Source organism: the organism of the source record quoted next, unplaced genomic scaffold (assembly GCF_019419815.1).
Source record: "Pyrus x bretschneideri cultivar Hongxiangsu unplaced genomic scaffold, Pyrus_bretschneideri_v1 Contig46, whole genome shotgun sequence".
In the NCBI taxonomy this organism is placed as follows: Eukaryota; Viridiplantae; Streptophyta; class Magnoliopsida; order Rosales; family Rosaceae; genus Pyrus; species Pyrus x bretschneideri.
The window spans coordinates 778,958-793,058 of record NW_025999783.1 but is presented as its reverse complement, the minus strand read 5'-3'; the positions used below and the strand labels follow the sequence as shown (position 1 = coordinate 793,058).

The following is a 14,101-nucleotide window of genomic DNA, read 5'->3' as shown; positions in this document are numbered from 1 at the left end:
TTGTCTTAATACTCGCCTGTCTACAATTGGTTATTGTGTATTTTTGGGTCTTAATCTCATCTCTTGGAAAAAGCAACGAGCGGATTTCTCATTCAAGTGCAGAAGCAGAAGATCGTGCATTTGCTTATGCTTGTGCGGATACTATCTCGACTTAAGGACTCATACATGCTCTTCATTTTCCGACATCCCAATGCATCTTAATTGTGATAATATTTTGGCAACTTACATGGCTTTCAATCCTATATTCCATGCAGGTACCAAACATATTACACTCGATTATCATTTTGTTCGACAATGTGTTGCCTCCGGAACTAACAAAGCTCAATTTATTTCTTCTATTAATTAGCTCATTTTACCTTTCACATACCTCTTTCAAAATTTAACTACTAGATTGATTGAAATAAAAAAATAAAAAAATAAACTAATGAAAATGACTTCAAAACTTTGAATCTTAATAATAATAAAAAAAAAAATCAGGTAATAAGTTTATTTAAAGGAAAACTAATGAAAAGGGCTTGAAAAATTTTAGTTTTAGTAAAAAACCATGTTATAAATTTTGTTTAATGATTAGTACTAGGCCCTATTGACCCTAAAAACTACCAAGCCTACGTGGCGTGTAGGCCGAATAACCAATAAGCTAACTACATCATTCGGTCGTATGCGGGGCGTGCTAACTCATCAGTCGAGCTCAACCGAGGAGTAAAATGAGTTGATCTCGTGTTGGGCGCGCTGTTGACTTCTTAATCCTGCGACTGTGGCCGAGGAAGGAACACGTCTCGGTCTTCGGGTTCTAGAGCCTAAAGACAAGGCTACCAGTTCTGCGAAGTTCAATATCAAAATCGGCTTTCAATGTGCTGAATGTAGTAACCTGTAATACCTCACTTCGCCGAGAAGGCTAATGAGATGACCTCTGCCAATAAGGATTCGAAAATCCTTCTCGACCGAGACTTGGATAGATAACCAATCGGCCTCGACGCAGTGCTGTTTATTCAAATTGAAGGTGTTCCGTGGTCAGCCGATTCTACGGCAATAATACTGTTTATCCAAACTGACAATGTTCTTCGGTTACCTTCACAGTACTTTTTATCCAAACTGAAGATATGGAGGCAGGAAAAAGAAAGTTTGCGCAGGGCAGTTTGTGTGTTGAATTAGAGAGGGGCTTCAATGTTGCATGCGACTCTGTATTTATAGTGGTTGTCTTTTGCTTGACGCGGCCTGATAATTCTGTAGAGTCCAACTGCAACTCTTACTTGCAGAACTGAAATACTGATCCGTGGCATAGGCTAAAGCCTATCTTCCAAATGACTATCCATGACTTTTAATCAAAATAAAAGTCTATCCAACCAAAGACCTAGCCCACCTAGGTTTCTTGTGTCATCATCATAACCTAGCCTACCTCTTTTGCATAGATATAATCACATCACATCACTATCTCACAAATTCACCTTTATCCCATTTTTCCATGTGGCTTTGCATGCAAACCCATTCAAATATAGAATAGTTGCAACTGACTAGATACCAATTTGCACGGCAAGCCCTCCTATAGCTCTCTTTACTACCGCATTAATTGTAAAGGGTTGGCAAGCCGCCAGTTGTGCAATCTTCTTTAATTTCTCTACCATTCGATCAAACTCTTGGTCATCTACAAAAGAATCCCATGCGTATCTCCATAAGCCTTAAAGATATTTTCAAGATAATTACTATGATTAAAATCAATAGTAATACCAAGAAAAAATCTCTTAATTTTCATAATCATCCAATCGCTTCGATTACTTGGGTTGAAAATATAAAATCGGGTCCAAACAGGCCCATATTAAAGCAATCCAACTAAAAATGGCCAAACTATAATAAATTATGATTTGTCGATTTTACCCCTATTTTTTAGGTTGAGTTCCAGATTTTCGTCGTTAATGAAGTTCATCATTGTTTTGCAGACCTTCTTCTTTTTCTTTGAAACAAAAATATAGATCCTCATGCTATTTAATTTATATTTTGTATTATTTTGTTGAAATGTGATCGTCGTTATTATTCATAATGTATTCAAGTTACTATTTTTCAATTTGTCTTTGTCGGTGGAGTTCATCGTTTGTTTCTCCAGAAAATAAATTTGAGATCTGCATGCTATTTAATAATAATGATGGGTCACTATTTCTGAACTGTAAAAATAAACTGTTTTTGGATTTTAAGTAACATTGTTTCTGGAATCTAAGTCACTGTTTTTGGAATTGAAGTCACTATTTCTGGAAACTAAGTTACTATTTCTGGAATCTAAGTCACTGTTTCTGGAATGTAAGCTAGAAAAGAAATAGTGAAATTCACTGTATTTGGATTTAAAGTAAAATAAGCATCATATTTCTTAAATATAATCAACTAATATATGAAAGAAAAGAAACAATCAAAGGTTAAAACATAGACTGTTTCTGGAATCTAAGTTACTATTTCTGAAATCTAAGTCACTGTTTTTTGAATTTAAGTCACTGTTTCTGGATTTTGGTTCTTTTCTTTCCAGATACAGTGTTTGTTTGTGTACAGACAAAACAGACACTGTATCTAATTTTTTTCCAGAAACAGTGTTATGTTTTGGGTTATCCAGAAACAGTTTTATGTTTTGGTTTTTTTTATTTTTATTTTTATTTTTTCATTCCATACACTTTTTCGCCAGTTTCTGCCATTAAACTTCTTTGAACTTGTTTCGGCGGCTTTGTTCCGATAAATGCTTCCTTTTTCAACTTTGATTTGAACTTTGATTTAGTTTTTTTTGAAATGGAGGAATTCGATTTGATAGGAAGACTGGGAGTTGTTATGGTGGTTTCGTGCTGGGTTGAGGTTGCTGAAGAGTCAGGACAATATTGAATCATTTAGGGGTATTTACGGAAGTGTAGATTTGTAGCGGGTTAGGCTTGTAAGTTTAGCCTGTGGACAATAATTTTGGATGATTTTTTATTAAACTTTGAGCCCTTTTGATTAAATAACATTTTTGGATGGTTTTTTATTAAATATTTGTTGGCATAAGCCATTTTCATTAAAGCTCTCTTTATTTAATAGTTAAGACCAAGCCCAACATCAAACTAACCCAAAAAATGAGTTTTCAGTTTTACCCCTAACGGCAAACCCTTTCCCGTTTGATCCTCTCTCTGTTTCTCAATCTTTCCACCCAATCCCAATTTCTCGATCTCCATTCTCAATCTCTCTGCCTAATCTTGATCTCTCCTCTGCACAGAAACAATTCCTCCACTTTTGTAATCGGATTGATCTCTCTACCTTTCTCTCGATCTCTCCACATCGCTGTTTTCATTCTCAATTCCATTTGAATTCCACCATTTTTTCGAATCACCATATTAGGAACCTTTGAGGATGAAGGAATTTGGGCTATTGGTTTCTAGGCATCCATAGCATCAGCATTTGTAGCATTGGTGGGACTACTAGGTTCAAGCCAAATGGCAATCCACTCTCAAGGTTTTTGCCAAGTCTTGTTGCTGCGAAGAAGAAATGCAGAGCACATATGCCACAAGGTGGAGAGGACTTGTACGACGAGAGTAACAAGGAATTTTCGAATAGTAACCGAAAGATCTGAAAACTAGTCCGTGTGGTGTTTATGAGAGAATTAATCATAAGAGGTTTAAGGATGCGGTTGTGAATGGTGTGATTGTTTATACCCCGAGAGAGAAGGGCTCGGATCAAAGGCGGTAATGGGGTTTCGGAGGGGGCGGAGATAAATAGGAGGAAGGGCTCGAAAAAGTCGAGAAATGAGGAAAACCCTTCTCATCAATTAGTTGAATGTTTAGTTAAAGATGAGTCCAATTGCAATTTGGAGATACCCAGGGGTAGACATGAGGGTGGCACTGTGCGGTCAGGGCCTTCGGGTGCGTAGCACGATACGGAAGCAGACTTGGTTGAACTTGTAGTTAAAGATGAGCCCAATTATCATGAGGGAAAGCACATCTTTTTTAAAATTATAAAATACAAATATGATATTGTAAAGAGGCTGCAAGAAAGAAAGCTGGCTTTCTACTTATCATAAAGCACTTCTTTTCAAGAGTGAAGTACCGATTTAGCCCCTGAACGATAATCTTAGTGAAAATTAGATCATTGAATTATTTTTTAGGTAAAATAACTCCCTAAATTCATCAAAAATTGCTAATTTCATCCCTACTATTATATTCAAAGCTATTTTATCCAATTTTTAGTTAACTTAAGTCACTTGACACACTTTAGAGCTTAATACTATCATTTTCTCGCCTATAAGCCCTTACCATTTCATATAGTTGCGAATCTAACGTCTAATTTACCCTCCAAGGTTAACTTAAACTATTTCTTATGAAAAACTATCAATTTACCCTCCAAAATTAACTCCATACACTGTTACTTTATGAAAAACTACCAATCTACCCTCAAATGTGTATCACAGGCAAATAACGTGACTTAAATTGACAAAAAATTGAATATAGTAGCTTTGAATATAATATAAGAGAGGTAATTGGCATATTTTTATAATTCAAGGATTGATTTTTTTTTTAAAATAGTTTAGGGACCAAATTTTCACTGAGGTGGTAATTCATGAACAAAATTGACAGTTCATCCTCTTTTTAATATTATAAAGCACATATTTTAACCAAAACCCATCTGGAGATGGTCCACACTTGAAACTAATTATCATTTAGTCATTTGAGAAAAAACAAGTTCAAAAGTATGAGTTTATTTGGTGAGTGCTATGTCAACTTAAAAACAAGGTTTTGATGATGCTATTAGTAATTAATTATATATTGAGTCTACCCAAGCAATCTTGGAAGTATGCGGAAACTTGTATCCGAATTGCTAGCTAGGTGTCTATTCATGTCTTTGTCAGTTTTTAAAATAGTGTAGTACCTATATTCAGTTTCAGAAATAATCATTGTTTAGTATAAGAAATAGTGATGGTACTAGAGTTTATTTTCAAAATAGTGTAGCACTCGTGTTCAGTTTCAGAAAGTGTAGTATCCATGTTTAGTTTCAGAAATAGTCAACGTTCAATTTACGAAATAATGATATTACCAGTGTTCAGTTTCATAAATAGTGCAGTATCTGTGTTTAGTTTCATAAATAGTGTAGTCTCCATGTTCAATTTCATAAATAGTGTAGTATTCGTGTTCAGTTTCAGAAATAGTCAATGTTCGGTTTAAGAAATAGTGATAGTACTAGTGTTCAGTTTAATAAATAGTATAGTACATGTGTTCAGTTTTAAAAATAGTCAGTGTCTAATTTAAAAAATAATTATAGTACTCGTCTTCAGTTCTAAAAATAATGGTAGCAACTTTTATAAACCCGCAACAATCTCAAACTAACTCTATAAATACCTTATATGAAAATTATATTAATCTATTTTGATTCTATAAATATTTCAATATGCATTTCATCACAATTCTTTTTTCAAGAAACATCAATATATTATTGAAACTCATAGTAGTTACATCATATCTTGGACGAGAAGGTCTTTGAATGAAATTAGGAAGATCCTCGAAATAGACTAATTCATTGCCAATGAAAGTAGCAAACTAATTTTGATATGTATTTTGAAGTGGACGTACTTCTCATTATAGCCCTAATTACAGTGCTAATAATAATAATAACAATAATGGACTAATAATTGGGAATGTGTTGTATAACCGTGGATGTCCACTCAAATTATTAAATAATGGGCAAGTTGTCATTCCACTATCTACCGAAGCTTGCTTCATACGACTCATGCTTTCTATATAAATTTAACACCCTACACAACATAAAGAGAGGAAGAGGAGAGGGGATAATAGAGAGAGAGTGTTATTTTGTACTCTTATTATTCTAAACTATAATGAAAGAAGCACTGCTGCTTCGAGGACGTACTCCAGTCATACTGACTGTAGAAGAACCTCGTAAATTTTGTGTCTTTATTTTTTTTATTCCACTGCACACATCATCGATTTTACAACAGAATGAAGGTCCCAGTTTTGTAGATTAGGGAGAAGGTGGTGGGGCGGTGCTGCCAATTTGGGACATGTCAAATTTGATCACGCAATTTTTGATCGATGGTTCTGATTTAAATTCTATTCTTCTCACATTTACATGTAGGCATAGACAGAACCAAACAAATATACAATGGGAGTATGGCCCCGACAAACTTTTCATGCAGTTCAAAGCATAGTGGGAAAATTCAACTTTCTAATGGAATTGGATTGACGGAACGGGGTTTTCCGTTAGGGGTATTAGTTGGTAAAAAAAATTTAGTTTTACACATGGGTTTATTTCCCACTTATGAGGCTTTAGTTTTGTCCTTATTATATTGTCTTTCGTCATTTTCATTAAATGTCAAGCTTATTACATTAAATAAAGTTTTTGAATGATTTTTTTGTTAAAACCAACTTGTCCTAAGTCATTTTCATTTTAACTCCCCTAAAAAAATCCAAAAAATAAATACTTGTAAAAGTGTGTACCATATAAAATATGCGTGTGATAGCTCCTCCCTTGCAAACAATTTGCAGACAGAAAATTCAAAACAAATGCAAACTTTGATTTTAGTCAAAGAGAACGTGCATACAAACGTAGTACTCCACCTCATAGCCGCCACGGCAGTCAGCTGCTTCCTGGAAACGGACCCATCTGGACACGCGTCACCAACCCAAACTCCGCCTTGAGGCGCAAGAATTTTAATCGGTCCACGCACCAAATACAACCACCCAAAGATTGGAATTTGGAGGAAGAAAGTTCCAGGTCTTTTGGACGAAGAGTGCTCCAGGTCTAAGTCAAGATCGTCAACTGCCAGAAATTTTACTTTGAATTTTAAACCTGGAACCAAACAGACCAAATCATCATATAAAATGCCCAGGAACCCAAACGCTTTCCACAAACAAATCCAAAAACAAAACCCAAATTTGAATTGTGAAAGAGGAAGAAGATGAACCGAGTCGTGTTGAGGTCGGTGGTCGGAGGTCTCGTCAATGGCCGGAGCTGCAATCGCTACATGTCTACGGCGGTCGCGGTGGCGAGGCCGTTGGAGAGCTCGGAGTTTCTGAGTCGCCAGAACGGCGGGGTTTTGGGAGCGGTTCAGTGGAGGAGTAGGATGCTGATGAGCACGTCGTCGTCGTCAGGGCAAGCGACGTCGTTGGCGGAGAAGGAGCAGGAGGAGAAAGAGAGCACAAACGGCAACAATAGCGTTGACGTTTCGAGCTACTGGGGGATTCAGGGGCCCAAGATTAGGAGAGAGGACGGGACTGAGTGGCCGTGGAATTGCTTCAAGGTCAGGGCTAATACTAATCCGAATTATTAAGTTAATTAGTCTGTATTGTTAATATAATTAATCTTTAATTTTGATTAATGTAGCCGTGGGAGACTTATGAGGCGGACTTATCGATTGATCTGAGCAAGCATCATGTGCCGAAGACATTTCTGGACAGAGTTGCGTTGAGGACGGTCAAGTCTCTTCGAGTTCTATCGGATCTTTACTTCCAGGTCTGTGACTTTTACCTCTGATTTTATTAATTCTTCTTTTCATTAGTCGGGTGAAAATTTGACGAAGACATGGTTGGAGTTAGTCTGTTTGGAATGCTTTTGTAGGAAGCACTTCTGCTTAAGCGCTTATGTTAGAAGTACAACCATTTTTTTTCTTTATTAATAAAGAATCAAGTGCTTCCTGTAAAAGTACTTCTTTGTAGACGTTTGTCAAAAGTGTTGGTAGCGCAACGTCAAATGAACCCTCGAATCATATTTTGATCACACTAGTTAAACAATTTGATGCGTAATATTCCGCTTCCAATTTGATCTAAAGTAGTTCAATACATGTTGCAGCAACGGCACGGATGCCATGCAATGATGCTGGAAACCGTGGCAGCAGTCCCCGGTATGGTAGGAGGAATGTTGCTGCATTTGAAGTCTCTCCGCAAGTTTGAGCACAGCGGCGGTTGGATCAAAGCTTTACTTGAAGAGGCAGAGAACGAGAGGATGCACCTGATGACGGTGGTGGAACTTGTGAAGCCCGCCTGGCACGAGAGGCTTCTGGTTCTTGCCGTGCAGGGTGTCTTCTTCAATGCCTTCTTCGGGCTTTATCTGGCTTCCCCCAAACTGGCTCATAGGTTTGTCGGTTATCTGGAGGAGGAGGCTGTGTTCTCCTATACGGAGTACTTGAAGGATATCGAAAATGGCAAAATTGAAAATGTAAAGGCTCCTGAAATTGCAATCGATTACTGGAGGCTGCCTAAAGACGCGACACTCCACGATGTTATTACTGTGATTCGCGCTGATGAAGCTCACCATCGCGATGTCAACCATTTTGCATCTGTGAGTAGTAAATTAAACGACATTTCCATTTCAATCCGCTTTATTCGAATTCAAAATTTCGCTCTGTCTTGGGCCTTGTTTTGTTAACTTAGCGTTTCCGAAATCTGACTGTTTTTCTGTTGGCAGGATATTCATTTTCAGGGAAAGCAATTGAGAGAAGCACCAGCTCCCCTTGGATATCACTAAGGTAGCTTGTATTTCCTGATGTAATCTCTCTTCTATGTGGATAGTTGATATATGTACACGAAGTGCAGCGATTGTTTTCGAGTGTAAAAATTTCGTTTCGATTGAATTTAAATTGCCTACGTTGTAATCTAAATTATTGTTTCTTGCCAACAATAGTTGAATAAACAAAATCCGCCAAATACTGTTTAACTGATTTTGTCAGTTTAGTAATGAGAAGCAAAAACGATAAGTTTTGAGAGCAATTTGATGTTTATTTAAGAAAAGTTCAACTTTGACCCATCGGCCGTACATAATGCCCGGTTCTTGCCTTCGGAGAATTTTTCAAAATCGTGTCCATTGGCTGGGTGGATTTAAAAAAAAAAAAAATCAATTGTTGAAAAGGTAGGTTTAAAGAAAAAGTAAACTAGAAACGGAAATTTTATTTTATTTTTTAAAAAAATCAATTGTTGATAAGCATGGTTATTCACTTTTTTCGCACCTAGAGAGGCTATGAGGAATTTTACTTCGCCCATAGTCACAGTCAAACAAACTTACCAGCTCTAAGCATCGAATCCAGGACATCCCACATTTCATTTTTTTGTTTATTGGAGAATCGTGGTCTACGCCTTTACCATTGGACAATGTTTTTTACTCATTAACATATTTTTTACAATAAGTGATAATGTTTATGTTTGAATTTTGTCAATCAAATAAAGTAAAAAAAACTATTTAGTATTCTATTACCCAAAAAAAAAAAAAAAAAAAAAAAAAAAATCAAAACAGTAATATAATTTCACAAAACAAAATCTCCATAGCCACCGCAGATTGTTAGCAAATTTGAATAATAATTTGCTTTTACTTTTCATACCAAAATCTTGGATATAAAATCTCCATAGCCGCTGCTCATTGTTTTTTTTTATTTTTTATTTTTTATTTTATTGGTTAAACAATGTATTTTATTGGATTATGTTGTCCCTAAAAACTATCAAGTCTACGTGGTGCGCAGTGTCGGCCAAGACTTGGGTAGGAAATCAGTTGGCCTCGACGCAGTGCTGTTTATCCAAACTGAAGGTGCTCTACGGTTGGCTGATTCTACAGCAACAGTGTTGTTTATCCAAACTGAAGATGTTTACCGGTTGCCTTCATAGTAATGTTTATCCAAACTGAAGATGTGGTGGTGGAAAAAAAGAAAATAAAAATCTCAAGGTTGTTGAGAGGTTTTGTGTAAAGCAAGAGTTTGCGTAGGGCAATTTGTGTGTTGAATTGGAGAGGCCTTGAATGATGCACTTCCTTCTCTATTTATAACAGTGAACCTACTCCTAGCCGAACCAGAGACGTACTCAGACTAGAAGTTCTTATCCCAATCTGATTATGACTTGGCCAGTCCTAGTTCCAATGAGTTTCTAAACTAAACTCTATAATGAACCAGATTCATTCCCTGACTCTCAGCGCCTTCAGCTTTAAGACCCCTTATGGTATCAGGATTTAACCTTCGCCTTTATCCAAAACAATCCTTTTCGCAAAAGGACTCGACTGAAACCAACAAGGCAACTATTGGTGCCTAGTCGGCCCATGATACCTTCGGAAGACCGCTGGACCAAGAGTCTCAGCCCAAATTGTCATTTTAGGCCTAAACATTGCCCCTTCGCTTCTGAGGTCTTTGGCTTATAACTCTTTGGCTGAGTTTCGACCTTAAAGAAGTGAAATCAAACCCTTAACGTATCTTTGGAAGACAATGAAAAGTCCCAAATATTCCATCCACTTAGGTGCATTTCTGAAGCACGATTGCATGATCTTAATTTGTCAGATGTTCTACCACGTGGCGATTCCTCAGCCTACTCGTTCTGCCATTAATAATGACATTCGAAACGTGCAACCATCGAAACGTCTTTTCGTCATTAAATTCGCCGTCATATGCAAATGTGCATCCTCAACCCACGAGTTCTTCGGTCTCTTCACCTATATTCTTTGAATATCTATCATGATTACAAAATCATCCGGTTGATTTTAGTCCCCAAAAACTTGTGATCTTCCTCCTAAAACACCTATAAATACTCTGTTTTCCTTCATTCAAACTTTTATGCTTTCAAAATTCTCAAATCTCATTGCTAATTGCTTTCAAACCCAGAAAAGTCAACCTTCCCAGGAAACCTTCATCTTCTTCTAAAACCCAAAAAAACCTTCATCTTCTTCAATGGCTGCCAATACCTTCAATGCCAAGTTGGTCGAGGAATGCACTAAATGCCAAAGTATCACTGATCGAAACACTATCAAAACCGTCTGATTTGAGGATGAGCTAAATGTTTCCCACCAAACCCTTGGCCCATTGTTCAAAGAAGATGTTCCAGAAGTGATCACCGAACTACTCAAAGACCATTGCCTAAAACCCTTATTCCAAGGGTATGATTGATCGAAATGGGAACCGACCAAACCTCAAGGCGTTTGGCCTTCAACCACTGCGGCTTGGGATTCCTGGGTCACTCAAATGGAGCCACATTTCTGCGACGAATAGAAAGCTCTCGGCATTTTTATGCCATTATACTTTCCACCATCAAGATTAACTTGGATTAAGAGCTCATGATGGCTGCTCTGAGCTTCTGGTGCTCGACCACCAATACGATGGTTCTTCCTTTCGGCCCTCTTGGGCTAACAGTGATAGACATCACAACCATACTTGGCACCTCTCCTACTGGCCTCCTAGTCGACAATTCTCTTTCCGGGTATCAATTTGATTTGGACTTGAATACCATTTTCGAGAATCGTGTCGTCGAAGCCTTGACAAAGGAGAACCAAAAACCACTGAAAGAAGACGCGCAGAAACTACATAAGAACTTCTTCAACTACAACACCTTAATCACTCACTTCGCCAGATCAAGAGGGGAATATCTTGAAAAAAGTTCACCTTCACAGACAGACTAAAAATATATAAAGGCTATTGGTGATCGGTATAAAGACAAAATAAAAAAGGTATGAATAAATTGTTTGAGATTATATGATTTGATTTTGTAATGTACAAAATTCTTTTTACATTTTTCAGATTAAATGGGTTTAAGACTGTATTGGCTAAGTCTAATTAAATTTTTGGAATTTGCTATGAACAATATTTTGGTTTATTACAGGGTTTGGTCGTTCTACTTTTGAACTGCACAGGGTTGAGAAAGAAAAAAAAAAAAAAGAAGACAATTTTGTTGGCAATCAATATAAAGACAGAATACAAAAGGTATTCTTGGATGATATCATTTGTTTCAATTTGTGACCTGTGATTTGCAATATGGATTAATAATCTCAAAAAAAATTATTTGTGCTTATTGTCCATTTTCTTTTTTATGTATATTTTTTTTCCATGATTGATTTTGCATAAATTAACATTTGTTTCTGATGTAAGTGGCAATTTATAATAGATCGCTATGTCCTACTGTTTGGGCCCAAAATATTATTGTTGGGCCGAGCAGCGGGATGTGCTTGGCCCAAGGTGATGACAAATACTATGGGTCGAATAATAAAGCCCAGGCCAGTTGGCAGGGTCGGCCAAATCCTATCCTAAGTAGTCTGGATAAACAGAAAAGGTCGAGGAAGTCCTGGTGCGACCAGGATTCCCGATCGGCTAAGAATAAAGCCTCGAAAGGAAGGAAAATTCAGAATCCCAGTAGGAGTAGGTTTGTTCAAGTTAAAGTTGAAATGGGACAAGGACTCCCAATCTGAGTCAGAATGCGAATTGGTCTCAAGGAATGGGGTGCTATAAATACAAGAAATCATGCAACAGAAAAAGGACCTTAAAAAATCAGTATACAATTGCCCTGCGCAAAACCTCTTAGACACCTTGAGATTTTTCCTTTTCTTTTTCTGCCGATACATCTTCAGTTTGGATAAACAGCACTGTGGAGGCACCCGGCGAGCACTTTCAGTTTGGATAAACAGCACTGCGTCGAGGTCGACCGGTTACCTATCTAAGTCTCGACCGAGAAGGGTTTTCGAACCTTTGTTGGTAGAGGTCATCTTACTAGCCTTCTCGGCATAGTCAGGTGTTACAAATTACATTGCTCAGGGTACTGGACGCCGAGTGATTTTATGATTGGATACTCACAAGTAAGTTTCAGGGTTCGGCATTCTGACAGCCGAACTACGTTTACCATCAAGACATACATCACATTTGAGTACCTGTGCCCATATAGTTTGGTCTCGATTCGGCGTGCTTATACTCTTACGAATATAATCACAGTGACCGAATCAGGCTCCGACGATTTGTGAACTCCGTAGCATTAGTAGCCTTGTCTTCAGGCTAGAGAACCTAGAGACCGAGAATGTTCCTTCCTCGGTCGCGATCGCAAGATACAGAAGTCAACAACGCGCTCAACGCGACATTAACAAATTTTACTCCTCGGCCGAGCTCGGCCGACGAGTTGGCAAGCCCCGCATTCAACCGAAGGACGTAGTTAGCTTATTAGTTACTCGGCCTGCGCGCCACGTAGGTTTTGTAATTTTTAGAGTTAACATTTTGGCACGCCCAGTGGGACATTTGTGCTAAACCTTCAGAGTTCATGACCATTGAAACACGGTCTGTAAAGAAGAAAACAATCATGGGAAAGTCAACAGCTGACTTGCCAGTACAAAGCTTTGGGCAGGATTTGCACCCTGCAAAAAATCCGATCATTGTTGCGCCACCCGAGGCCACAAGCTCGACACGCCGAGAGAATGAAATCTACCTCGGCGGACAACCTCACAACTCAGAGGTCCCTAACCAACCAGCAGGCATTTTCGTGGAAGGATTAGTGGAAGATTGCGACGACGATGGTGGGGAGGGTTCTGATCCACCAACTAGGTCGTTTCTTCGAAGGCGACTTGATGAACAGTATCGATAGGTCGAGCAGTCGATTGGTCAGAAGATGAATGATTTGCTGGAGGCAATACGAAGTAACAACGATACACATACCAGGATGCTTGAACTGTTGTTTAGTAAAGCCTTCGAAGATGGCCAGGTTGGCCAACCTCGGCAACTTTCTACGAATGTTCCAATACAAGCCAAGAGAGGGTCCGCCCGGCCGCAGCCAATCACCTTAGACAAAAGAGGTGGATCGGGAAATAGATCCGAGGGACCAAGCCAGGGAGACGAAGCTGCTTCCGTAAACATGACCAAAGTCCAGCGAATGATTGACTCGGCCCTAAAGAAGGGGTCGAAGTTTCCAAAATTCATCCATCCATACTCGGCTTATGTAGAAAGGCTTGAATACCCACGAGGTTTTAAGATACCTGATTTCAGTCTTTTCGCCGGGGAATCATCTTTGTCCTCATTAGAACATGTGGCTCGGTTCATAGCACAGTGTGGAGACGTCAATAACGACTTCTATAAATTACGGCTGTTTAACTTTTCACTGACAGGCTCAGCCTTCGCCTGGTACATTAATCTTCCGCCCAACTCCGTGCAGAGTTGGGAAGTGTTAGTCGAAAAGTTTCATGAACAATTTTATAGGCCAGGGATGGAAATGTCCATATCATCGTTGGCCAGGATGGCTCAAGCGTCCGACGAATCTCCAATGGAATATTTGACAAGGTTTAAGTCAGCCAGGAATTGGTGCCGAGTACCTCTCCCCGAAGTGGAATTCGTCAGGATAGCCCTTAACGGATTAGACATGGAATACAAAAAGAAGTTTCT

At 38.4% G+C, this 14,101-nt stretch overlaps 1 protein-coding gene across 1 annotated transcript; it reads left to right on the top strand.

Moving 5' to 3' along the window:
* Nucleotides 1-6,738: 6,738 nt before the first annotated feature.
* On the top strand, nt 6,739-8,714 carry LOC103952209 (ubiquinol oxidase, mitochondrial). Its single transcript, XM_048567750.1, has 4 exons — nt 6,739-7,249; nt 7,333-7,461; nt 7,798-8,286; nt 8,413-8,714. The coding sequence occupies exons 1-4, from the start codon at nt 6,908-6,910 to the stop codon at nt 8,470-8,472; spliced, it is 1,020 nt and encodes a 339-aa protein (XP_048423707.1). The 5' UTR covers nt 6,739-6,907; the 3' UTR covers nt 8,473-8,714.
* The last annotated feature ends 5,387 nt before the right edge of the window (nt 8,715-14,101 follow it).

Excerpts from the sequence above, each read along its gene's own strand:
- LOC103952209 (XM_048567750.1), top strand. The coding sequence starts at position 6,908 with ATGAACCGAGTCGTGTTGAGGTCGGTGGTCGGAGGTCTCGTCAATGGC. Across the intron at positions 7,250-7,332 it reads GGCCGTGGAATTGCTTCAAG|CCGTGGGAGACTTATGAGGC; the intron begins GTCAGGGCTAAT and ends TGATTAATGTAG. Across the intron at positions 8,287-8,412 it reads ATGTCAACCATTTTGCATCT|GATATTCATTTTCAGGGAAA; the intron begins GTGAGTAGTAAA and ends TTCTGTTGGCAG.